Below are 27,673 nucleotides of genomic sequence, written 5' to 3'. Positions count from 1 at the left end.
AGTATCTGCATCTGTCCTCCGTCTTTCCTCTCTCAAGGCTGAAGCAGCCATGTATAAACTCAGGACTTAACTCATGCATGGGAACATGACAATCACTTCCCATACTTCATGCTGACACTCCGGATGCCCATGGGTAGCACAAGGGAGATCTCCCCAGGGCTTCTCAAAACCATCAAGTCCTGCACCCCTGTTCTCCTCACACCTGGCATTGGACTCCTGTCTTCTACCTTCTTCCCTGCCTGGAGGTTCATTAGTCTTTCAAGTCTACATCTCTAGCATGCTCATGGCTGCCTCTTCTGTACTGACAGCAGTGTCAGCCATATTTAGGAACAGCATTTACACTAATCAATAAGGCATACAGCAATGAAGGTACTTCCTAACCTTCAGGTCTAAGAGACCCCAGGGGTAATATTTAGAACAAGAAACAAAAGGCCTTTAAGAGGGAAGTGAAGATGGGGGGGGTCTCAATAGTGTTATACTTTGCTTGATTTTATTTATGATTGCTCATTTTCTGGATGGTAAATGCATCATCGGGGAATTACACTGAAAAGCATATCTGTGGTGTCATGTGAAGGCTTTGTCTGCAAGCCTGTCCTGCATTTCCTTGATTGAGGATTGATGTGGGAGGGCCCAGCTCATTGTGGATGGTCCTGGGGTGTAGGATAAAGTAGGCTGGCCAAGCCATGGGGGCCAAGCCAGTAAGGAGTGATTCTCTGCGGCTTCTACTTTGGTTCCTACCTCAGATTCCTGCCTTGAGTCCTTGCCTAGACTTCCTTCCATGATGGACCGTGATGCATAAGTGTAAGATGAAATAAACCCTTTCCTCCTCAAGTCACTTTTGGTCATGGTATTTTATCATAGCAATAGAAACCCTAACTGAAACGTTAGATAGACAGATTGATTATATGTGAGGATAATCAAGACACATCTATTTCATAGTGTCCTCTGTTTGAAACTCATGAATCACTGCTAGTATGCAATTTTACACAGTTTCCATGGCCTCTGACATTGAATGCTAACAGCGTGTAACAAAGGTCAGAGGCATTTTGTTTTAATATTAACTTCATGAGCTTTATTTCTAACCTGATAAATATCTGGGAATTGGGGCAGGCAATTTTCACTGCATAGATTTCAGAGTACTATGTAAGAAAGATTAGTGACAGCCATGGCTTGCTCTGAGGTGCTACCAAGCTCCAGGAGAGGGTCCTACACTACTGCACATGCAGCAGGACTAAGTGAACTCCAGGATGTTTGTAGAAGCACAGCAAGTTGGGAGGGGAGAGCACTGGGGGTTGGTGCTAGGTGAGAACTGGAGGGAATGGGGTAGACTTGTTCAAAACATGTTACATATGTGTATAAAATTCTCAAACTAATTTTGTATAAAAGCACAGCTTCCTATTTTACTTACTTATACATTCTGAAATCTCTTAAGGTATGTTACCATCTTGGAGTACCTTAGGCGGAAGCAGCGTCATGTCATAAGTAAGGGAAGTTTCCCTGTTGTTAAATTCTATTGTGAGCACAGCAGACAGCACATTCATGAACAAGGCGCTCTGCTGGGAGGTTTGGGGAGGGACTCTGAGTGCTCAGGATTCTGTTCAGAGCCTTGCATAGAAGGATACAATTTTGACCGTTTGGTGACTGAAACCCTCAACCCAGATTTCTCCAAGAATAGGCTGACAGTCACTGGCTTCCTGAACAATGTCTGGGCTGCTTAATTTTAACTTAATTAAAACCAGTGCAACTTTAAACAAATCCAGTGCTCGCCCCCACTTCCTACCCCAAACCTATGTCTAGCATTGTCGCCTTATAAGATACCAGCTGCTCTATGCTAATTTTTATACAGAGACATAAATCTGTTTAGAAAAAGCTAGTGTATATAATCAGAGCAGAGTAGTGCAGTGAGATGAGAATCCTAGCCGCATGTTAGCCTTGCTGAGGGGCTGCCACCCCATGTTTCCCATCATGCCAGATGGCGGTGCCCTGAAACCACAACCCAAACAAGTCCTTTCTGCCTTAAGTTGCTCCTTACCAGATACTGGTCACAGAGACTAGAAAAGTTAACTAACAGAAAGCTAAGAAGAAAAGCTCCAATAACACCCAGGTTAACTGTATACTTCCTTGACTAAATTACACAAGACCTGGAGAAACAGAAGAGCAGAATCAACCTCAGGAAAAAAAAATTTTAACTTCTGAAAGCCTGTTCCAAATGCACATCCCTGAAAAGAAAACCAAACCAAACCAAACCAAAACATTGAAACCTCAGAGAAAGTCATCCACTAATAGTGACACAGATAAAGAAATTCCCAAGTTAGGAGACACTGGAAGGAATAGAAACCATGTTTAAAACATGAAGAATTAATAAAAGGCCTGTCTTGAGCTGGTGAAAACTTACAAGTTGAATCTTAAAAGGTATTACTGATAAAAGCAAAACAAAACACAGAGCCAGATATTGGGGTTAAAACTGGCAAATCAGAGGAATAGAACAAGCCACAGCCAATCTCACCTTACCAACTCCTCAGCCTCCAGAGAGAGCTACTTCCTGTATACTCAACGCCTACATCCTTTCTGTGCCCTGCCATCTCACTTCCTCTCTCTACCCAGATACATCACTTTCCTAGCTCTATCTCTTCCAGTTTATCTGTACAGACCTCCAGTCCTGTATGGTTAAGTAGCATTGTGATTAAAGACGTGTGCTACCATGCCTAGCTCTATTTCTGGTATGGCTCTGACCTCACAGAGATCCGGATGAATCTCTGCCTCCTGAATGCTAGGATTAAAGACATGTGCTACCACTGCCTGACCTCTATGTTTAATATAGTGGCTGGCTTTTTCCTCTGATCTCCAGATAAGTTTTATTTGGCTACACAAAGAAAATAATCACCACAAAAACTCTAAAAACTGAAATTAGAGGAAAGCATAGATTGCTTTAGTTCAGAAATGGTTAGTCCACTTGAAGACTGTCATGGACGCTAGCAAAAGAAGCAACCAAAGCAAGAAGACCACAGTGAGAACATGGAGATGAGAACATGGGCTGCTCACAAGAGCTGCACATGATGTCATGCACAAAACTGTAATTTTTAAGAGAGTACAGAGGGGAAGAAAAAATAGTAGACAGTTATTAATAAGATTGCTTTGAATTTGTAAGATGCCAAAAGTCAAAGATCTGAAAAACCAAGAATAGGGAAGCCAGAAAGAACTTCCCTCAAAGACATTACAAGCAAGATACTCAAACAAATAAGGAGATAAAACATCTTCAAAGCACACAGAACTGAAAGGCACATTGTGTACAGACAGGTGAAGTCAATGAGCACAGCCAATTTTCTTCTTGGGGGAAAAAGTGAGAGTGAAGATTAATACCTTAAAAATACTAGAAGAAAAATATAAACCTTCAATGGCTAATTTAATAAGATTATCTATTAAAATTGAAGGTGAGACTGAACTACTGGCTCCAGCTGTGCCCTTGTGTTGTTGTGTCCATGAAGGGTCACCTACCACCACACACCTTCCAAGCTCTTGGGGAGGAATGTGCGCAGAGGACATAGACTCTGCCAAATCTCTGGACCTCTGGCCTCGTTTTGCTGTGGCAGCACTGCTCTAACAAACACTCTACACAAATAAGTAAATAAGCAAAGGAAGGGTAAGCAACACGATACAAGATTCAAGCACCCTCAGCTTGAAGGTCAGCCCATGAGTTCATCAGGAAAGAAAAACACTGAGTGCCTTTCTATTCTTCTCTGGCACCCAGTCTCTCCAGGGGCATCCCGACTCCAGGTCTGTTCTTCTTGTCCTCCAATCCTGTCTCTAGGTCTGTTTTTCTTGTCCTCCAGGCTGCAGCCTGGGGTTCCTACTCTTTTCCCAGCCTGCATCTGTGTGTTACAGGTTGACAGGGAAAGAAAACATCAATGTCCCTGGCCCTGGCCTGTATGACTACCACTTCCGTGGGAGAGAAGTCTTCACTCTAGGAAAGGGCTCAGCATGGATAGGCCCTTAGCACATGACTTTCTGTGTGATGTGAGACAGTGCCACACCATGACACGGCAGTCTCTGGTCTTGATCCTTGATTGAGCCTGAAGCAGAGGCTTCCTGGGAATGTTTTCCAATGACACCAGTGTCTACACCCTGGTCACAGGATATTGTAGCAATGATGAACTGACCCTCAACTCTGTGCTATTTAATCAAACAGTAAGAATCTGTGTTGAATACTTAGGTTGAAACATAAGAAAGGACTAACATTGTTAGCCAGACGCCCACCTCATGATGGAAGACAGAACTAAACAAACCCACAGGAAGCAGGAAAGTGATACTCAAGTCTCAGAGGTTAATGACATGGCTTTGAACAGTTATTTGACAGGAAACAATAGAGATAATATCAAGGTCTGTTTCTCTGAATAAATACACACATGGATGAAACTCTCGCTAGAGGGCAAAGATGTAAAACAGGCCATATTGATGCTGATACTTAGAAGCTGACTGGTTGAAGCATAATGACTCTTCCCTCAGGCTCTCAGGGACCCAAAGGCAGGATGAGGGCCTGGCACCTCTGTCTTCACTGTGTGTCTGTCCTGTCTACTTTGGTTCCCTTCCTTCCTTCTGAATGTAGGCAGGTTAAACACCCAAGGAGTGTCTGTGTAGCTTCAATGCCAGAGGCACATAGATAGTTCATTTTCTAGCCTTGCCATCATTTTGGATTCTATAAAGAGCCCAACCTCCCCAGACAGAACAAAGCCATCCAAGATAACAGCAACTGTACCAGAGGACAAGGCTACTTGGTCTCTTGAGAACCAGCTCGTCCCCTCGACCAGTGAGGACTCCCCCAAACACTGTACAGGACTGTAAGACCAACCACCCCACACCTTGACCAGGATGGCTTCACTATACTTGTGCATCAGCCCTTTACACAGTCCCTCTTCTGTTTTCAACTAAGCTTCATGTTAGCAACCAGAAAAGGAACTTGAGGTCACTAGATCACTTTGACTCTCTTTCCAGTGTGGCCACCTGGAATAAATGTCCTCTGTGTGTTGGGATGCTGGCCAACCCAGCTTGTTGAGGCTTCTTCCCTAAAAGCTCCAATCCCCACATCAGGCACAAAATACATCACACACCCTAGAACAGGAAAAGGATGGTAAGGAAGGCTTCTGGGTAACAAACACACATGATAACGTGGCTAAGAGATTAGTTCCTTAGAAATCACAAACCCAGGTATGGTGGCTTTTACCTGCAACCCTGGAATTGGAAGCTACAGGCAGGGGGTCATCACAAGTGTCCTACCCTAGGCCAAGAACTGCTACTGTTAGCAGTAGAACTATTAGCTGCAACTAACAGGGGCGGATAGAGGGTGAGTCAGTTTTCTTTGAGTGATACTAGCTCTGTCACCTGCAGGGCAGAGTCCATGCTCGGGAGTACTTGGCCAACACAAATTGGACTCCCATTTTTGTGTATGTGCTTTTTGTTTTTGTTTTTCTAAGATGGAAAAAATAAAACATTAAGTTGGATAGGTAGGGAGGTGCAGGGAGGACCTGAGAGGAATTGGATGAGGAAAAAGAATATGATCAAAATATAAGAACACATGAAGTTCTCAAAAGTAAGGAGAAACACACACACACACACACACACACACACACACACACACACACACACACACACACTTCCCCCTATAGACTTGCCTACAGGCAATCTGATGGAGGCAATTTCTCAACTGAAGTTGAGACACAAAACCTTTTTTCAGGGTGTTTTCGTGTCAAGCTGACAAAACCCAAATAGCACAAAATGACCAAAATGAAAAAGCCTGAAATATGAGAAATAAACTGAACCCATACTGAATGACCTTCCAGATAAGTCTGCAGGCCTGAACAACTTCAGGACCAAATTCTCCCAAACATTTAAGAAGAATTGGTACACAGTGTTTTCTCCAACACTGAGACGGGAAACAGTGTTTTCTCCAACTGAGGCAGGACACAGTGTTTTCTCCAACAGAGACAGGACAAGTGTTTTCTCCAACACTGAGACAGGACACAGTATTTTCTCCAACACTGAGACAACACACAGTGTTTTCTCCAACACTGAGACAGGAAACAGTGTTTTCTTCAACCCTGAAGATAGGACACAATGCTGGAGGAAATATTTGACAAAGAAAGAACAAATGCAAACAGACCATCAGAAAATTCACAGAACTTTACCCGTTAAAGAACCCAACACAATATTAGGCAAGATGTTGGGACAAAAAGTTCAGCTAAGACACATGGATGGTGATTAAGCCCACAGACAGATGTGAAATGGCCTTAGAAATTAGGGAAGTACAAAGTAAGTTGCAACGTGTGTCCCCTAGAATATCAAGATGAAGACTAACTCATCTTTATGACTGTGAAAAGCTGTCCATATAGTTGGAAGAGCAAAATTCTTTGTCTTTTCTCTTACAATAAAGAAAAAGTTGGAATTGGAAAGACTTTAATCATCCCATTCCTGAAGTAACAATCTGACAAAGGCTGTGCAAGTTAACCATTCTGAGCAAGTAGGCACCAAATCCTTGGAGAACATAGAGCCTCCACCATGAAGTCAGTGAGCCCAAAATGAGACACAGGACACAGAAGCTATTGCCAGAGACCTTAGGTAGTGTCAATGGTCAATTTGATGTCAACCAGACTGGATTTTAATCCTCTTGGAGGCAAACATCGGGGGAGCCTGTCACCCAGAGATTTTTAACTAAGATGAGGAGACATTTCTTAGTGGGGCAACACTATCCTAAGGGCTGAGTGAAGAAGAAAGGGAGCTGAGTGCCAGCATTCACCTCTCTGCCTCCTGACTCCATACACAATGTGATCAGATATCTCCTATTCCCACCTTCCCGTTTCCCTGCCACAGTGGACACAGCTGCAAGAGAGCAAAGCAAATCCTTGTTTCCTTAAGCTGTCTTTGTGGGGCATTTTACACAGCAGTGAGAAAAGTAATAAATGCATTTGGGATATTATCCAAGTGTGTTCTTTCCATTGGGAGTCTTAGCCAAAGCAGGGTCAAGGGTCAGATGTCAACATGCAGCGGTGTGTTACTGTGTTCTGAGATGTTTAATTCAAGAGTGGGAACAGACTTACTGCAAGGGTGTTGGTTTTGACAGCAGGGCATGTTGAGTTTAGAAAAGGATCATTCTACATGTGTGCCTACCCCCAACACAAGCTCAATGGATTGATTTGTTTTTCTATGTAATGGATACTTTTTAAAAGACTCTTCTTGGTAACTTAATAAATGTCAGACTTGAAATGAAATGCAGGCCATCATCAATGAAAACAACTCAGTGTAAGTGTAATTTTGTTTTCCTACCTTATCCCATTTCCTCATCTTCTAATGGCCTCATAGAAGTTCCTTCAAAACAAAGCAGGCAGCTTGCAGCCATGCTTCCTTGGATTGGTGGTGCTGGTGAATGGAACTTAAATATTTAGTGTCATGACCATCACAGTTGGAGAAGGTCAGCTGTTGAGACTGCACTACCGCCATCAGTTTCCTACTGATTCCCTCACTCACTACACACAGTCTTCCTTTCTAATCAATAACACTTACCTTCCTACAAATGTTATTGTTTTGAGTATATCAATGACTCCTTTATAGCTTAACTTATTCAATGCTTGATTGCTGTGGATTCAAGTCCTACACAGAGCTAAATAATTTAGCCATAAATGAGAGATCTTTGAAAAAAAGACAGAAGTTCACAAATATAATTTTACCCTAAAACAATATGTTTGTGTAAGACTATGGATTTCTTGACAAGAACACATATTGCTTCTACTCTAAAATTAAATGCTCCTAAAAGTAGATGGCATTCATTCCTATACTGTAAATACTTTACTAATTGTGCTGTCACGGAAGTCAGATTTTAGGGTTAAGAAGTGGTGGCTTTCAGGAGAATGGTGGAGTGTTTTGTATTTTTCACGTTTTCTGTAAAGTGGGTCAGCTCTACTTGTGATCTTTTCTATCTTAAAAATAGTCATTGACATAAATATGAGATCAATACAATTGTCTCTTGTGATGTGATGTTTTTATTGTTAAAAATATTCTTGTTGCACAATTAATCTCCAACTTCATAGCGTTTGGAGAATGTATTTGAGCATGTCAAAAACCCAAGAAAGAAACAGAAAACACAGCCTCTTTTTCCATATAAAATAGAAATGTGAATTCATAAACTTCTATTTAGTTACGATGTGGCAAGAAATCAACCTCAGAGAATGGTTCAGGATACTTGTTTGAAAGTGGTAATATTACTAAATAAACTACAGAGACAACAGCCAGGACCATTAGCATCTGCATCTAATGAACGGCTCTAAGGGGAAATAGTTAGGATCAAAGTAAATGATGTAAACTGTTCAGGCATAATAAGCACATTGCCATTAGTACATTTGCTATGGGGTATCAATAAGTATTATGTTTCAGACACAAGATACAAAGCTCAACAAGGAAATTGCACAGAAAATTGCATCAGTCACTCAAGTATAGTTGACGCCACAGGTATTTGCTGTCAACCTGTCAACCACCTCATGACTGACATTGAGTGGCCTTTTCCTAACAGCAAACTGTCTGCTGGTAATGTGAAGAATCTAGTGGAAAAATAAGATGAGACTTTAACCCTACAGTTGGCCAAGATGCCTAGAACCACTAACACTGAGCCAACCACAACAGACAGGGGAATTCAGAGACAAGACCTCAGCCTGACATTCACATCAGGGGCACAGAATAAAAAGACATGGGATTTCAGTTCCTTTGGAGTTGAGGATCTCTGCACTTTTTAAAGTATATTAGTCTGTGAATTTTCATTTTTCGCTGGGGTCTTAAAATAGCCAAATATGGAGAATTTCTAGGAGACTACATTTTCTTGTCAGAATTGTTCTTGTTTTCCTCATTTTAACATTTGCATTTATTCGGGTAACTCTTGACAAGGCTTAGAGTGAGGAATGAAATGTGTTTCCAGTCTTGAGACTGATGCAGTAATGAATTGTTGGCCACTCAAGGGGTGCAAGATCTACATTGTTTAGCTATGTTCCCAGGTGGCTGCCCAGCAGGGCACAGAATTGCTCATGATGGATGAAGGGACAGTAATGAAGATTACCATTATTTAGGACAAAACACATGACAATTGTATTTATTTATTTACTTGTGAGGGTATTGTGGTTGTACTGTGTTCCCTAAAATACTGTGCACCCTAATAAACTTGTCTGGGGTCAGAGAACAGAAAAGCTACAGTATTTAACATAGAGGTTAGGCAGTGGCACTCACACCTTTAATCTTAGCATTCCAGAGGCAGAAATCCCTCTGGATCTCTGTAAATTCAAGGCCACATTGGAAACAGCCAGGCGTGGTGACACCCGCCTTTAATCCCAAGAAGTAAGCCTTTAATCCCAGGGAGTGATGGCAGGAAGTAGAAAGATATATAAGGCATGAAGACCAGAAACTAGAAGAATTTGGCTGGTTAAGCTTTTGGCTGGTTAAGCTTTTAGGCTTTGAGCAGCACAGTTCAGCTGAGATTCATTCGGATAAGGATTCAGAAGCTTGCAGTCTGAGGAAACAAGACCAGCTGAGGAACTGATGAGGTGAGGAAGCTGTGGCTTGTTCTGCTTCTCTGACATTCCAGCATTCACCCCAATAACTGGCCTCAGGTTTGTTTTTATTAATAAGACCTTTTAAGATTCTGCTACAGGGTATATGTGTGCTGTGTGCACGTTTTACACATGTACGTAAAGGTATGGGTGCTCTTACCTGTGCATGCATGTGTGGAGGTCAGAGGATGATTTCAGGCACTTCTCTCCATTATTCTTCACCTTTTATTTTCAGATAAAATATTTTGAGAACCTAAAGTTCATAGATTCCTCTAGACATGTCAGTGAGCTCCTGGAATCTTCGACATTTTCCCTCTCTCTGCAGAGCAGGGGTTATGGATGTGTGTTGCCTTGTCTAGCTTTTGATGTGGGTGCGGCAGATCCAAACTCAGATTCTTGTGCTTTTACAAAGGACACTTGACCCGCTGAACCATCTCCACAGCACAAAAACATATTGCCAAGGCAACCTCATGTCAACGGTTTCCTTTGATTATAATTTTTCTGGCAGTACCAGGGGCTGAACCTGGGGCCTAGGCTATGCTGAGCAAGCACTCTACTACTGAGCTTCAGCTCTGGCCCTTATGACAATTAGTAATTACATAATACCCATTATCTGCATAATATCAATAATTACTCTAAAGGGCTCCTCCATCATGAAACACAGTGACCATGACCCACAAGGCTACAGCTCATGGTGACTCCAAGTCACAACGACTTTCTGACTCAATAAAAGTTTGTACGAGGTAAGAGTGAATGAATAAGTAATGAAGAAATGAATGATGAATGAATGAGTGAGTACAGTCCCAACGGGATAATAAAACCTGAAAGAGCAGAAATTGGGGTCTGAGCCAGATTGCGAGTGGGCACTGAAGACACTCATCATGGGCTCAGCTATGGCTCGGTGGTAGGCTGACTTCAGACCCCACAAAAACACACAAACAGCACTGATCACCTACCACTAGCTACTCACTTCAGAGAGGACACTGTCCACAGTGCTGTCTGGGAAAGAGACAAATCTATTCTCGGGGTCAGTCGCCTTAGGCCAAGTGCACACATCCTGCTTGTTTCAGGGCACTGAGCGCCCACTCTACTGTTCACTTCCACACTGCCTGTGTCACAGCTGAGCATGCCATACGGCCTGCAAGTTTTCAGTGCCTACTGCTGGGGCCTTTGGAGACAAGCTCTGGAGACTGTTTAGTAGAGTATGGAGGAGCTGCTGACCCACAATCCACTGAGCAGTGAACCAAGTTATAAATAAAGACATGCCTGATTAGACTCAAGTGGAAATGAATTTCCAGCCATTACATAAGTTTCTCTCTGAGTTTATATTTCACTGAAAAATTAAAGGCCTTCCTTATTCCCAATTACACTAAATCTTACATAAGCACAACCGATTTGGCACAATGAATATAGTCAGATTTGGCAAAAATGCCTTGTAAGAAAACGTATCACAGGCCAATCAAAACTTTCAGAGGCTTTAATACCCCCTGACCTTATAAATCTCATTTCTATTAAAGATGTGTTGAAAGGGGCTGGCATCTGAGCCTGCCACAGGGACACTTTGGGATGGATTCAGGACAGACGGCAACCCTAAGGACTGCCTGTTTCACCGGCTAGCTGCTGCCCTTGAATTTGAGTCCCATTAACGCATGTATGCTTTCTTTCAGTCTTGTCCCTATGTCCACACCCTGTTCCCCATCACGGCTCTGTTTCCTTTACAGCGCAGCCTTTCATCAGCCCATGTGGCTTAGACAAGCTGAATGATTCAGGCTATTTCCAGGCAGGATTTCTCCCAGTGTTGATCTGAAAACACAGCTCTGGCTACTCCCCAGGCCAAGTATAATATAGTCACCCCAGGGCTCTTGCTGGACCAATCCTTCTGTCATTTGCAAATACACCACCTCATGAAGCAAAAACCTCTCTCTTCAGTGACAGTGTCTAACACTCACTGCCAAACTTAAATCACCCCTAACAGGAGCCTGGCTCCCCACCACCCCGACTACAAAAGATTCCTGATGCCAGATAAGGACAGAAACTGAGAAGGAAGAGGAGAGAGGACAGGATGTCAGAAACAGAGGAGGAGCCATAAGTTTCTGGCACTATCGTATCACCTCACAGCACACGGTAAAACAATATGGATCACAGCATCAGCATCAGGCAGAGTATTAAAGAGATCACTGAGAAAGATGGCCAGGTCAGGCAAGGTAAGTCACTTAAAGACTTGTCAAAACATATTCTCTATCTACCTATCCATCCATCCATCCATCCATCCATCCATCCATCCATCCATCCATCTTCTTTCTATCTATCTCTCTATCTATCCATCTCTCTCTCTCTCTCTCTCTCTCTCTCTCTCTCTCTCTCTCTCTCTCTCTGTGTGTGTGTGTGTGTGTGTGTGTTTGTGTGTGTGTATGCTCCCATGTTCATTTGGATATATATGAGTGTGTAGGTCAGAGGTTATCCTTGGATGTCTTTCCCCAGGAAACATTTGAGACAGCTTCTCACTGAACCCCATGCTCTCTAAGTAGGCTAATCACATTAGCTGTCAAACACCAGGAATCTGCCTGTCTCTGCCTCCCCAGACCTGGGATGACAAGTGTGATCTACCATTCCCAGCTCTTTTCCTTGGGTGCTGGGATTTAACTTAGGTATACATGCTTGTGTGGCTTTTTTAGGGAGGTGACATGACCTTTGATAGTTCCTTCCTTCTATAATTCATAAACATTTGGTAGTATGATGTTTTTCAACACATGGAATTAATTGTAGAAACAGGAGAACAATGCAAATCATGTCAGTTTACACCTGAGGCCTGGCTGTGGAGGGCTTTCATTTGCTTCTATATATCTCTTGTCTCCCTTGTCTCAATATTACCATGCCAATTGCTTCTGTTCTACTGAGAAGGTCTGCACTGGCAGTAACCATTGTGTCTCACAGAACAGAAGCAGAACTTGCTGTGCTTAACTGAGGAGGATCAAAGCTTCCTTTCTTGGCCCTTGAGAGCTTTTTTACCAAGGTAAGAAATGTGGAGAGATGGCTCAGTGGTTAAGAACATTGACTGCTCTTCCAGAGGTCCTGAGTTCAATTCCCAGCAACCACATGGTGGCTCAAAAACCACCTGTAATGAGATCTGGCACCCTCTTCTGGCCTACAAGGGCACATGTAGGCAGAACACTGTATATATAATATATATATATAATAAATAAATCTTAAAAAAAAGAAATATGGGCTGCACTGCCAGAGAGACTTCCACAGTGGGACAGCCAGGTGTGCAATATTCCTTTACATTCCTTTATATGTTGCTGTGATTGGGTTGATAAAGAAGCTGATTGGCCTATAGCTGGACAGGATAAGGTTCGGTGGGAGAATCAGAACACTGGGAAGAAGGGTGGGGTCAGAGGAGTTGCCAGTGAGACAGAGAAAAGAAACAGGAGGTACAAGATGAAAGAGAGATAGTGCCACATGGCAGAATGTAGATTAAGAAATATGAGTTAATTACAGTTTAAGAATTATCTAGTAACAAGCCTGAGCTAATGGCCAGTCATTTATAAATAATAAGTTTCTGAATGGTTATTTGGAAGACACAGAGAAACTCTGCCAACAGCAAGGCACCAGACATGTGGGTGAAGAAATGCTCTTACATCCAGCTCTCCTGCTGTCTGGCCACATCTGTGGGAAAGAAGCCACTCATCCCAGCCGACTGAATAAGGAAGAAGAATAAATTTTTGTTTTGTGCCACTATGTTTTGGAATGGGCTAACAAGGCAAATTGACTGAGGTAGGATGTGCACACTCTGCTGTGTGTTTTATGTACCCTTCCTGTAGGTAAGGTCTTGCTCCATCTGAAGGGTGCTGCTTCAGCTGAATTTGAGAGAACAATAGGCTCATCTTTTCTACATGGCCCACCAAAGGCATGTCCTGAACCCAAGTGAGTCCTGAAGCCTGGATTCTGCCATGAAGCAAAACCAACTTCACAGCTGATCTGAGCTGAGCCCCACTGCTGCCAAGCCCCAGTCAAATGTAAGAAAACTTGGCTATTATAGAGCACACAGTTTGGACTGTTGGTCTTTGTTGTTGGTCTATAGAATAGGTTGGTGAGAGGTGATTCTTACAATGCCACAATGAAAGGTCTTGGGAATTGAATCCAACAGCAATAGAGAACGTTTTTGAAACGAGGACTCAGATTAATCACTCTTGCTACAGGGAGGCACAGACCCAGGGCCCTCTTAGTGTACAAGTAGTGACAATCAAATTCTCCATAAAGAGCCTGAGAGTGAAGGTAAGCACATTAGACTCCATGGCAGGTGCTATGCCTCTATCAGATTGGCCTGTAAGTAATTCTGTGGGGGCATTTTCTTAATTAATGATTGATGTGGGAAGACCTAGCCCACTGGGGGTGGTACCATCCCTAGGCAAGTGGTTCTGCCTGTGTTGTATAAAAAAGCAGCCTGAGAAATAGAAAAGAAAACCTTTCCTCCTCAGCTTGCTTTTGGTGATGGAATTTTGTTGCAGCGATAGGAAGCAAACTGAGACACACCACACTAAGATATCCTTCTCTGTGCTTGTCAGTCAACTATCATGCTGTAATCCCAAAATGAATGTTATCTGGATAAGCAATTGTTTACTTCCAAACTGCAAAACTGGGCAACTTTCTCCTTTCTTCCATCTAAGACTTTTGAGGTGAGCATAGCTTTAATGCATGGTGAGTCCTTTGCTTTGATGGGTGTTAGCTTTCTGGTTGCTAGGATAAGTTGGTTGTGACCAGAAGATAAATATTTTATGTCATATTTAAGTAGAATGCAAGAAGTTCTGTTTTACATGGGAATGATATAAGCTTCTTTAAGGACTTTCACCAGCAAATATTTTCTATTAAATTCTACCTCCCTGCCTGGGGTCATTCCAGGGTGCTGGTACACTTCTGAATATGCAAGGAGTATCACATCAAGTCAGCTCATTGACAGTAGGGTTTTGATTGAATTTTAGTCAAGTTCCACAAATATTGGTAATCTCACTGTAGATCAATTTTGTGTGTGTGTGTGTGTGTGTGTGTGTGTGTGTGTGTGTCACATTCAGGGAGACAGTGACATATTTCTGTTGAAATAAGTGAATAATGCTACTTCTGCTTAGCTATGTAAAACAAAGTTGAGGAAATCACATTCCTTTCAGATAAGAAAATGCTAAAATGACGACACAGATTAACTCACAAATGTGTTTTCCACACTCAAACTCTTTGTCTATTATAAATTCAAAAGTATAATTATTATTTTATCATGCAAAACTTTTACTCTAAATTGAGCATCAGTTAATTGCCTATTCCAGGTTTTGTCTGAAGATATTTATTTATTTGTGGTGTGTGTGTGTGTGTGTGTGTGTGTGTGTGTTAAGAATTTAACCTGGAGCCTCACACATGCTAGGCAAACACAATCAAGTTATATGTCTGGGTTCTGAAGATATTTACTTAGTGTCAACAAAGCTTGTCAATAAGAGATGGTCCCTGCCGAGAAGCCATTAACTTAGGAGAAGTATAGACTTAAAACCTGTTCCTTATTTCAAAAGGTTAATTGCATAGTCTATTTTCATTAAGGTAGGCTCTGATGGAGAGATACACAAATACAAAAGGCAAAATAAAATAAATTTCTAATCATCATTATTTATAGTGTCACACACCACACACACAGAGTCACAACCCCCACCCACTGCATTCTGTAGGAACACTGCAACTCAGATGTCTGCTTGTTGTGATGAGCATTAGGAAGAAAAATCTACCTGGAGAGTCTCTGAGGGAGGAATCCCTTAATACAGACTTGACTGATACCATGTCCCTAAGACAGCCTCACCAAACAAACAAGCAAATGCCAGAAATGTGCTCTTTCTGTTGGTGGATGGATCCTGCCCCTTGTGCCTCGGAATATCTCAAATTTGGAGGAAGGCTCTTTAAGAAGCTTGGCAAATCAGTGGTTGCATTTGGTGGAGTTTGGGTCAGCTGGAGATTTTACATTTTCTACATTAGGATTTTTTATAAAGGAATGGCATTTCAAGAGAGACATCAGAACAAAACAACAATTTCCCAAAGAAATTATGTCAGGGTTTTCAAAGCACTGCCCACCCGTCACCAGCTTCTATAATTCTGGCCAGCTGTTGGAGACACTTATTTGTAGCATTCACCTCAAACCATAGAACATGAGAACCTGAGCTCAGATGTATTGTAGTAGGGATTCAGATATGCATGGTATGGAAGAGTCTTTTGAGTTAGAAATAAAGTTGGTCCCACTGACCAAACTCTAATCTATCTAGAGCCATGACCTTGAGAGAGCACAGGATACTGTAAGATGCCATCCCTCATCCATAGCCCAGGACTACTATTCAGCCTTTGGTATTGAATCAGGAATACATCCCAAAGCACTCTTGGTTCCACTTGATGTTGGCCCCCATGCTGAAGGTTTAGGGTCCATTTGGGAATCTCTTAGTTTCACACTCACATGTAGGTCATCTGGTTTTTCTTCTGATAGCATAAATCTTTCACTTTTTAAAAACCTTACCTGTGGGCAGGATTATGTCTCATTCACCCAAAGACCACTTGCACCTAACGGTACTGGAGGGCTGACCTCTAACAAGCCAATGATAATACATGAAAAATTATAGGCTCATTTTAGAGCTATATATCTCTGAAGACTGATTAGATTTCTACTTAGGAAATAGGCAAAGAAAGGTGAAAAGATATCCTAATGAACAATAACCAATAATGTACCCCATCACTCATATCTAAGTCTCATAAAGTTCATGCTTATATCCAAGCTTAGTTTGCTCCTAATTCCCAACTTTGCAATTATTCCATATAAATTATAAGTCTATAAAATAGTTATAAGCATTAATTTTTTTTACCAATATTAATATTTACTTCATCTGAAAGCCAGCTCTGCGTGGCCTCCCTCCTATGCTTCTGTGACGCGTGGTACATGTTCAATTACAAAGCCCCGTCTGCCACTTAGCTGAGCATGCATGTATCTGCCTACTAGTCTGTGAGCATCTTCAAGCCAAGACAGAGACCTAGCAAAGCACTAGACTAAAGCTCCAGACCAAGCGAGCACCCATTAGCATATATTGGCAAGTTAAATTAATATTCATCAACTACTTTCTTTAAAATAGATTCATTTGGATTATTGGTTTTCTTCAAATCAGACTAAGGTTTATGGTTAAGTAAAAAACATTATGGGCTGGGCGGTAGTGGTACATGCCTTTAATCCCAGCACTTGGGAGGCAGAGCCAGACAGATCTCTGTGAGTTCGAGGCCAGCCTGGGCTACCAAGTGAGTTCCAGGAAAGGCACAAAGCTACACAGAGAAACCCTGTCTTGAAAAACAAAAACAAAAACAAAACAACAACAACAAAAAGAAAACCCATTATGGATAGATGAGCTGGGGAGGATGGTCAGCTGATTCAGCCCTCACTTCTTATATTAGATATTCTTCTGTTGCTACAATAAAACACCATAAAAATAACTTAAGGAAGAGTTTATTTAGGCTTATGGGTCCAGGGGGTTAGATGTCTGTCATGATGGGGAAGCAAGGCAGCAGAAGAAGGGAGCTGAGAGAGAGAGAGAGAGAGAGAGAGAGAGAGAGAGAGAGAGAGAGAGAGAGTGAACTGGGAGTGGGGTGAGGTTAGAAACCCTCAAAGCCCACCCCTAGTGACATACTGCCTCCAGCAAGCCTGCAGCTCCTAAAGTTCTCATAAATGGTGAGACCTACTGGTCTCCTAAGTGGTGCCACCCACTGGGTCCAACTGTTGAAGTGCACGAGCCTCTGGGGATATCTCTCATTCAAGCACCATACCCTTCAAGCATGAGGACCTGAGTTCAGGTCACTAGCATCCATGAGGAAAAGCCAGACAAACTAGGAAGTGCCTACAGTCCTGACACTGGGGAGGCAGGAACAGAGGGATCCCTGGGAGCTTGCTGGCCAGCTAGTCGGTCTTCCCAAATTGGTGTGTTCCATGTTCAATGGGAGTCCCTGTCTCAAAAAGTAAGATTGGAAAGTGATGGAAGGAAGATGCTTGATGTCAATCTGTGGCTCACACACATACACAGGAACATGTACACAGACACATGCCTCCCTCAACAGGCATACACAAACATCATACAATACTTACGAGCAAATACATAGCCCTGGAGCCTGGTGCAGCTTTGGAGAAGATTTGAGTACTCCTGGAAAACTGCTATGGTAAAGGTGTGTGACAGCAGGCTCATTCCTACATAGACAAGGCTCTGTTTCCCAATATTCTCCTCATTGGTGCGCTGTTTAGGCACATTGTGCTTTGGGGTTCAAATTAGCTAATATTGGGTCAACAAACTTCTCTATAGGGCCAAACAGTAAGAACATCTCACCTATATTTTGCACTATGTTTGCCATCTCTGTTACCATTATAATGAAAAAAATGACCACAAACCACATACAAATAAATGCTCCTGCTACACTCCAGGAAACCTCCATTTACAATTTACACAAACAAGGAGTCAGTGTTCCACCTGTGCTGTTTGGTAACTGTCATCTAAACTGTGTTTTCTTCATACAAGATAGAGGAAGAAGAAAATCCACATTTACACCCATCATAGGGATGTGATACAAATACTGTATGTCACAGCTTTATAAATCTCCATGTCCATAGATAACCACACTTGAGGGGACCAAGTGGTTTCCAAAGTCCTGCCTTCTGGCCACTTTTGACATAAACTCTGTCACTCTTCCCTGCCTCCCAGATTATCTTGTTTTCACATGATGGTAGAACCACTGAAAGTCATGCTCCAAAAAGAAACAGAACGGACTTTGCTGAAATAGCATCAGTGTGGCATCTCCATGGAGGGCAGAACAATGGTTCCAGACTGACCTGGACAGGAAGTCCTCGAAGGAAGGGCGCACTGGGTACCCATACCGGAACAGCTTCACCAGCCCTAGGACACCGAGGTACTGCAGCTGAGCAGACACGTAGAAGTGATCAAACACACCAGGCAGCTGTGAGGTATTGGGCTTGATGCAATGGATGAAGTGTGGACTGCCCCTCTGCAGCTTCCCGGTGATGTCAGCCAGAGATTTCTACAGGCAGAGAAGAGCAGAGCTGACTCCATAGAGAGACAAAGGGTGGGAATCCAAAGCAGTCTACACGGGGTCTCTGAATGCAACCCATATTTGTGTATTGTGCATTGGTTCAGCATGTGTAGTGTGTGTGTGTGTGTGTGTGTGTGTGTGTGTGTGTGTGTGTGTGTGCATATGTGAGAGTAATAGTGTGGCATTTCTTCTGAAGGTACTCAGACATTAGAAATGGAAAACTAACATTAACACATTATAGTTGATACAAACATGGAGATTTTGAACCTGAATGCCACTAACCGTGAGTTGTGATGCAGTTGTAACAGGGTTTCCGCGTTCCAGTCTTTGAAGAAAAGTTGAAGATCCTTTCTTTTTTAATAACTGTGTGTGTGGGGGGGGTGACAAGGAGGACAGATTTATCATATTAGCTTCTGGTTTAGAAGGAGAAAAGAAAAATTAAGCTTTTTGCTCATATTAATGCACTTGTAGACAAATATATAAGCCAGAGGTCATAAAAATCAGGACCAGAGGACTTTGATGATGTGACCACAAGTCTGGGAACTGGGCAGCTGTGAGTAAGGTGACAGTCACTGCTGCTAACCTTTCATGCTCAGGATGCACAGGGCTCTTCTTTAAATCACCACAGCCTGCCCTCATCTTGATTTCATAGCAAAGACAGGTTAGATCAATACAAGAGGTTCCCTCCAAGGTCTTGGCTAATTACTAACTGTTCACATTAGTTGTGAAATGTAGCTTATGATGGGGAAAAAATAAGTTATTTTGTTACAATTTTGTTCTTATACTTGCTACTTTGCTCTCTAAACTTTAAGACAATTATCATTACACAGATGTATGGGTTTGATGCATTTTTGGGTCTCCCCCTTTATCTGCTAGAAGGACTGAGTTAGTGAGGTGCTTATCCTTGGAAACTGACAGAAAGCTGTGTTCTTCAATACATAATAAAACCAGCTTTTAAAAGAAAAACACCATATGTAGCAAAGATTAAGTGACAATGGAAAAATGCAAAAGACAGTGAAAATGATGCCATTGAGTGAAGAAATAAAGGGCAGGAGGTAATTAATTAAATCTCACCAGGGGTTTAAAGATGCCACATTACATTTCAAAGGACAACAAGGGTGCAGACTAGTATATCCACCACTCTAAGATAATTTCGCTTAAAACTATGGAAGAGAAATTCTGATGAGACACAATTATCAGCTTGGTAGTCTATGAGGCCAGTAGCTAATGAAATAGCATCATCTGTTTGGTACCACGAGGACAGCAGCTCATTTCCTCCCATTATGATGAACTGCGCAGGGCGCTGATTCATTGTGGCCAACAAGGGAATGCAAAATGAAACACTTGGCCAGCATCAACCCATTTCTACAAACTCAATGCCAGAGTCATGTCCAGTCAAGGAGTGGGTAAAATTCCATGTTTCTGGCCCAGCAGTAGATGTACAAGGACTGGGATGGGTCGAAGAGAAAAGCAAGGGCAATGGGGAGCACAGTGTTTAAGGAATCATGACAATACATCTCCACCCCTGGATGTGGGCACAAGGTTCCTCCTTCTGGACAGCTCGCTACTGTGAATTATGTCTCTTCTCTAGTGCTTCAGAGAAAAGCCGAGTGGCACCCAGGATCCAAGCACTTAATCATTGAGGTTAAAAATTGCAGTTTAGAGGCCTGTGATTTCTTACTGTTGATGTGCAGTCTGCATGAAAAGCGAAAGGTCAGAGATACAGAGACCCTTTGAACTAAGCTCTTCCCACAGGGAACCTTGTCTTTCTAATGTAGAGATGACTGTCCCTAGGCTGTGACATGGGATTCCTGCCAAGTCTGATTCTGAAACTTGCCTAAAGGTTATTGATCCTAGGGTCTACTAGCTAAAGGCCCATGCACCCACAGGCACACACACACAAACAGGCATATACATAGACACATACATACACATAGGCACACATACACAGGTACACACAGAGAAGCACATACATACACACTCAGGCACACACACACACACACACAGTCATGTACACCCATAGGCATGGACACATACACAAACATACAGATATAATCACAAATATACATACACACAGGCACACACAAACATTCAAACACACACAGGTATGCTGTGCACATACATAAAGACACATACACACAAGCACACACATGCACACATACAAATACACATATACACAGACAGGTACACACATACACATTTACATAGGCACATGCACAAAAAATGAGCATACATATACACATTAACACAAAAGCATATCCTTACATGCACATATATATGTATACATATTTATATATATACACATAGACACACAAACATGTGCACACACATAGTTACATACAGAAACACAATGCACATACATATGAATACAAGTACTCACATACACACACACAAAATCCATATGTGTGTACATATATCCATACAATATACATATGGAGGTATATGCACATGTACACACAATACACATTTATACACAACCACACACACACACACACACACAAATCTGTCACTTTTCAAAAAGGGCAGCGTTTCGAACTATGCTTTCCTTGGAACTGGAGAGCTAAGGTATGTTTCAACCTGCCTCAGTAACTGCATTTTCAAAATCAATTGTTCTCATATCCTCTTCTATGTTTTGGGAGACACAGCAGGGGACTGGAAAACAGTCTGCTTTTGTGTTCTCAAGAAGCAAAGCAGTGCATATCCATTACCACAGCACTGGAAAGAACTGCGAGGAGATTTTTGGTTCCCTTTTAGACATGGAACCTTTAGTCATCAATCTACCATATGTGGAAGAAACACACTAACAGTTAATGCACTACAAAAGCAAGCCCCAAGTCTACAAACACATAGTGGACACATTCTGCCCCTGGGAAAAGAGAAGCGACAATTTATCATTACAGACCTCTAACTTTGGAAACAACCTGATCAATAGGATAAGATACTAAGTTTATTTCTTCAAATTCAATTGCCCTGAAGTTCCTTTACATTCATCCCAAAAGATGGTTACAAAGGTGAAACAGAAGCAGGATATCTTACAATCAGTGCTATCACTATAAAGCTGTGCCCACACTGAATTGTCACTATCATGAACCTTTCTGTTCCTTACCCAGTTATAACCTTGGTAGCTACCTATCTTAGTTAGCATTAACTGTTAACTTGACACAGCCTAAAAGGCATCTGAAAAAAAAAGTCTCAATTGAGTAACTAGCTGTCTTTATCAGTTGGTCTGTGAAGGATTGTCTTATTCAGTGGAGGAGAGTCTGGCCCACTGTGAGTAGTATCATTTCTTGGACCAGTGGCTCTGTGCTGTGCTGTATGAGAAACCTATCTAAGCAAGAACCAGTGAGCTAGCCAGAGAGTGAGTCAGCAAGCCGCATTCCCCTGCGGTCTCTGCTTCAGATGCCTGCCTTGAGTTCCTGCCCCAATGTCCCTCAGGGATGGACTGAGACTTGGAAGCAAGATGAAATAAGTATTTTCTCCCTAAACTGTTTTTGGTCAGAGTGTTTGTCACAGCAACAGAAAGGCAGCCAGGCCAGCATCACCCTCTTTAATGCCTTCTGTTAGAATGTGGGTATCTTTCTATTGTATTAAGATGGTGCTTTTAGGAGAGATGAGTTTGCAGTAAGTAAACTTAAATACAGCAAAAGTAAGAACAATGTAACTCCTACCTTGCTAAGTTCTAGGTAATTCTTGTTTGCTCCAGTCATTGAAGAGGCAGTTCTCTTACTGAGTATGGTGGATTTCTGTCCTCGGAATTTAAATGATGGGTAGGAAGATATCAGCGATCCTGTTTGTGACAGTTTTGACTGGAACAAATGACTGATCACAACATTTTCACTCGCTAGGAGATAAACAGATGAACAGTGTAAGTGGTATTAAAATCACTGCTGAATGTTAGGCTTGCTCTCTGTGGGAGCACTCCTCCCCCATTCTGTGCGGACTAAGTCCCTGATAGAGTGGACAGTGGGGACTACTTTTTCCTGGGCCCCATGTTATTTCTACCAGCATTCATTTCTCCTGACAGATGGTGGCCCTCATTGCTCTTGGCTTGAGTCTTGATCACAGCTTCCCAACCTGAGCTCTTGGCTCGTGGCTCTCGGAGGAGTACACTTCCTCTTGTCTGGGTTGTCAGCACTGAATCTTACCAGCTCAGACCTGACAGGCTTTTGTGTACTTGACACAGTCATAGAAACATGAATGGTTTTGGGGAGCAACTCCCCACTGCAGGAAAATAACTGCCCGCTCTAGAAGACATGTCACCATGCTAACACCGTTGAGAGAAGTATTTAAACACTCGTGGTGACTCCGCCTCATTTGGTTGTATATATCACTCGGTTCAAGTAGCACAAAAGCCCCTCTGAGTTCAGCTGCAGAGGTGAAGCCATCCATTCTGGCACCAGACTCCTCAGATCAAACAGTCTGGGAGTCATGAGAGCTTGCCCAGCTACTTAAGGCAGGGTCAGACCTCCAGCAGGTGGATTTTGGATTATGAGCCTTTTGAATAACATAGAAACAATAATGCCTGTGTTGGCTGTGAATCTGGGAGGAGCCTTTTTCTACCCGTATGAATGTGCAGATACTTTCTGAGCTCAACTGGCTTGTTACAAACACAACGAAAATGACAGTACCCATATCTTGAAGACCACTGCAAAATTAAAATTTGAAATAATTTACATAACTACTTAGTATCATGTTCAGCCCATCAGACACTTTGCAATATTCAACAGCAAAGTCAGTTTGTTTCTACCTTTTCCACACACAGAACAGCAAACCACAGATATATGGTATGTATATGTAGTATATGTGTGCATGTTTGTGATATCTTCAGTGAAAACTCACTACGGTGGTGAGCAAGCAGGAAAACACCACTATCCGAGAAGAGAGCTGAGACTCTGGCAGAAACAGTCAAGGGAATGCTGGGATTTGGGGTTAAAACGACAGGTTTCAGGATGAATTTGTTCATATCTATACATATGCACATCATCTACATGTATATATGAAACTTTCTGAGTGCTGAACATGCCTAACCAAAATACTACCCCAGTAATAAGAGTCTAGCCCTGGCCTTGGCATTTCCCATCGCCAATTTTTCAGCAGAACTAATTGCTGGTTCAGCACTGGCAATGAGGATGGTGGTCACTGGAGAGGCTGGCGAAGGCCAGTTGTCAGCAAGTGCTGAAAGTCAGTGAACCTGTCAAAAAGAAGTGGGTGTTGACAGGCCTGGAATCTGACAGCCAAGCCTTATCCTATTAACAAGGGCTAATTAACTCAAGGGAGAGAGACCGTTAGAGCAGCCCGCCTCTGCTGATGGAAAATCCTGGCCTCACAGCTCTGAGAGGAAAAACCTCAGCCTTGGCAATAATGATTACTCCATGCAAAATCATCAGGTAGAATTCAGATGGGACAGAGTGTTTCTGTGTTCTCACAGTGCTTGCTCAAAGATGGCTAACCAGCAACAAAGAAAAAGTAACCAGGAGAAACCAAAGACGCCTTATCCCTTTGGAGTAGGTGAACACCACCAGTGATAAGCCAGACAATCACCTCCTGGAACTCAGTGCATGAAGCACCCCGCATTTCTGTGGGGTTCTAGCTTCGAATGCAAGGGAACATCAATTGACTCTGAACTCTTGCTCAAAACCAGCAGTCTTTCAGTGTTTAAACAGTACTAAGAGGGGTACTGAGAAGTTGGAGCATTGCCTATGGGAAAAGCAATGAACAAGAAATGATGCCTGGTTAGGAGAAAGCAGCAGAAAAGACATGTGTGGTGGAGTGACAGAGGTGTGTATGGGTTCTGCCCACTGTGCATGTGGCATTGGTGAGCAAACTTGTGATAATCCACTCAGTCTATGGAAGATGATTTCCTGATGTCCAGGAAGTGCACTGAGGGTCTTTGGACAGAGAGATGAAAGTGTTTCAGGAAACACAAGAAGAGATAGAAGGAGAGGAGAAGACAGAAAAAAAATCTGCATCTCTGGAAAGAGCATTTGGGAACTCTAATATTTTAAAACCTTTAAAAGTTTTTTTTTTTTTTTTCTAAACGACCTCAAGACAATAATGTAAAAAATAGGCATAAAGTACCACCCATTTATTTGTATTTATTTTATTTTTTTGGTTTTTCGAGACAGGGTTTCTCTGTGTAGCTTTGCACCTTTCCTGGAGCTTGCTCTGTAGCCCAGGCTGGCCTCGAACTCAGAGAGATCTGCCTAGCTCTGCCTCCCAAGTGTTGGGATTAAAGGCGTATGCCACCACTGCCTGGCGTGTACCACCAATTTAAAGATATATAAATTGAACAATTAAATAACTGAATAACTATCATATGTATTTCAAGTGTGTGTGTGTGTGTGTGTGTGTGTGTGTGTGTGTGTGTGTGTGTGTGACAGGACCCATATATAAATAGTAAAAAATATTATTCTTCTAATAGGAGTAAAATGCCTTAAATAAATTAAAACACTACACACTACTATGGGCCACAACATATATATTTTTTTGCCCCATTTCTGTCTTGTCTCTAAGTCACATGATCAGACTGCATGAATATGAGCAGCAACTTGTATCTTTCTGTCACAGCTGAAGGCCTCATGGGACATCCCGTCACCGCCCTGGCCATGGCCGTGTAAGCTCCAGCAGAGAGCAGATGTGCAGGCATTCTGCTTGCCTTGTGCCTCTCAGAGCTGGGTGAGTGAATCTCTGGGAAGAGCTAGTTTTACTTATGTGTCCTCTTAGGCTCAGATGGGTAGACCCTCCCTTACCTTACTCAAAGGTAGACCACTATCTTCCTCAAAAGCAGAACCCTCCCTCTTCCCCAAAGTTAAACCTCTAACTTCCTCAACTGCGTTTCCTACTGCAAAGAAGATTGTACTGGAAGTCGTTGTTTATCAGCTATGTGTCCTTATAATTACTTCTCATGGCATCCTGACATTCTGCAGATTAATATAATACTATCACAGCCAGGCTTCTTCTGCTGGCATGGTGAAATATGTGAGTAACTACAGTTTGTAGGCCAAGTGTAGCCACCGTGTGTGCTTATACACATATTTCTAGCAATGCCATGCTGTGTATCTTCGCATGTTCTATAGCTACTGTCCTGTTGTGCCAGCAAAGCTGGTTAACTGCAACTCGACCTTATGGTTCCCCGAGCCTGACACACCTTCTGTGCTCCCCACAGAGAGCATCCACCACCTCACATATGAATCACAAATATGCCAGAGCATATTTTAAATCCAGTCCTCCTGCCGAGAACTAAGCAATGGCCACCCATGTTTCCTTGGAATCAAATTAACTTGTTGACGAGTGTAAACAACAGAATAAGTTTAAAATATAGGCACTCTATAAGACAAGCAAGATTAAAGCACCCCAGTCATCATTTCCTCATTTTTACTATGTACATAGCCCATGAAATACCTGAAAGAAACAAAGCATTGTGATGATGTCTAAGACATGCTCTGTGTATCAGACCTTCACATAGGGGCCAAAAGGCAAGTGCGTTAACAGTGAAGTTGAAATAACCGCAATAGGAGGCCTGCACTTCCTGGCAGGTAAGAGAGAATGAGCTATCAAGTCTCCCCTTTTTGATCTCACCCCACTCCTGTTCACTGTAGTGTCTCAGCCCAGAGAACTCACAATAGCTGGGTGACTGAGAGGCCCGAGAGAGCCCCTGTGTAAACAGTGCGTCACCACTACGAGGCTGTGGCGTGGGCAGAGACACCCTGAGTCAGCAGTGACGCAGATGTCTGACCTCCAGTTCAAAGCATCTGTCCACTCCACGAAGCCTGAATTGTCCTTCCAGGAAAGACAGATGGCTCTGCTTCAGCAGGGGACTTAACTCTTCCTTTAATAGGCTACCAGAAAAACATGAATCACCAGGTCTCTGCTAAGAAAGTGATTACTAGAACAGACAGAATCACACATGTATGATTATGGTGGACATGTTAGAATATAGTGTTACATATTGTATGGAGTTATAGTTGACATATGTATATAAAATATTAATATCCCCACACAGGAGCCTATATTTATGTATGCATATGTGGTGTGTGTGTGTGTGTGTGTGTGTGTGTGTGTGTGTGTGTGTGTGTGTGTGTATTTATACATGTACATATTGATCAGTTTTCTACTTAGTGGGCATTAATACTTCATAACTGAAAGTACATAAAAATAAAACACCACTCTAGTTGTGACCTGGAGTCATCTTTAGTAATGGAATTCACCCTGCTGTGGTCTAAATAAGTTCGGAAGCCACGTTCATCTTTATTAGTCTCCACAGACATGCTCTTCCATATTCAAGCACTGAGACAGGAAAGGTGTTTTACTTGCCTGTCTGCTAAGCTTAGTCAGATTGGGGTTTCTACTGAACTCCAAATTAGGTTGTAATCAATGTACAGTGTGGCAACATCCTCGTTATCCTGAACACTGGAGAGTAAATGATGTTCCCACTGCCCGTGAGGCGGTAGTACATTTTACAGGAAGTCATTGCAAGATCAAGAAGTAAGTGTGGAGAGAAAATCAACTTACTTTTCATCACAAACAGGAGGTTCTGTGAAAGGCAGTCTCTATTTCTCTCAACCGCCCCACCGATTTCATACATTACCTGCAATGAGACAAACATAGGAAATTACTTAAGAAAAAAAGGTGACTGTGAAAAATCCTTTAAATAAACCACTTGGTTTACTTGGGTCTTTAAAAGTCCCTGTAAGGAGCACTTTCAGGTTTTAAAGTTACACGCCAGGGCAAAGCTGGTTGCCTTGTTGTCTATGGCCAGAACAGGTGAGCTGGGAATCACAAGACTTTTCATGGGACAGCCATTGCTAACTATCAGCAGCTTCATCTACTCCAGGGAAGCCTTTCTCCGAAGGGCTGGTCATGACCAGATGAGACCCTCATCAGAAACTGGATATATACCACCACCACCACCCCACACACACATGATAAAGGATCATGTAACCCATAACCCCACAGTGTGGAGGTAAACCGGTCTGGGCTAGAATCCTAGCTTCTCTGTTCTT

At 42.5% G+C, this 27,673-nt stretch overlaps 1 protein-coding gene across 4 annotated transcripts in view; it reads right to left on the bottom strand.

The window, feature by feature from the left end:
- Myo16 (myosin XVI) overlaps positions 1-27,673 on the bottom strand; it is a 473,339-nt gene that overhangs the window by 106,841 nt on the left and 338,825 nt on the right. For all 4 annotated transcript variants that reach the window (XM_036166675.1, XM_036166674.1, XM_036166671.1 and 1 more), the window contains 4 exons: positions 27,183-27,258; positions 22,340-22,512; positions 18,954-19,034; positions 18,454-18,659 (listed from right to left, as the gene is read on the bottom strand). In XM_036166675.1, the coding sequence (XP_036022568.1) occupies positions 18,454-18,659; positions 18,954-19,034; positions 22,340-22,512; positions 27,183-27,258 (536 nt within the window). The remainder of the gene's footprint in view (positions 1-18,453; positions 18,660-18,953; positions 19,035-22,339; positions 22,513-27,182; positions 27,259-27,673) is intronic.

This window comes from Onychomys torridus, chromosome 17 (assembly GCF_903995425.1).
Source record: "Onychomys torridus chromosome 17, mOncTor1.1, whole genome shotgun sequence".
Classification (NCBI taxonomy): Eukaryota; Metazoa; Chordata; class Mammalia; order Rodentia; family Cricetidae; genus Onychomys; species Onychomys torridus.
This window is presented reverse-complemented; position numbering and strand designations above follow the sequence as displayed.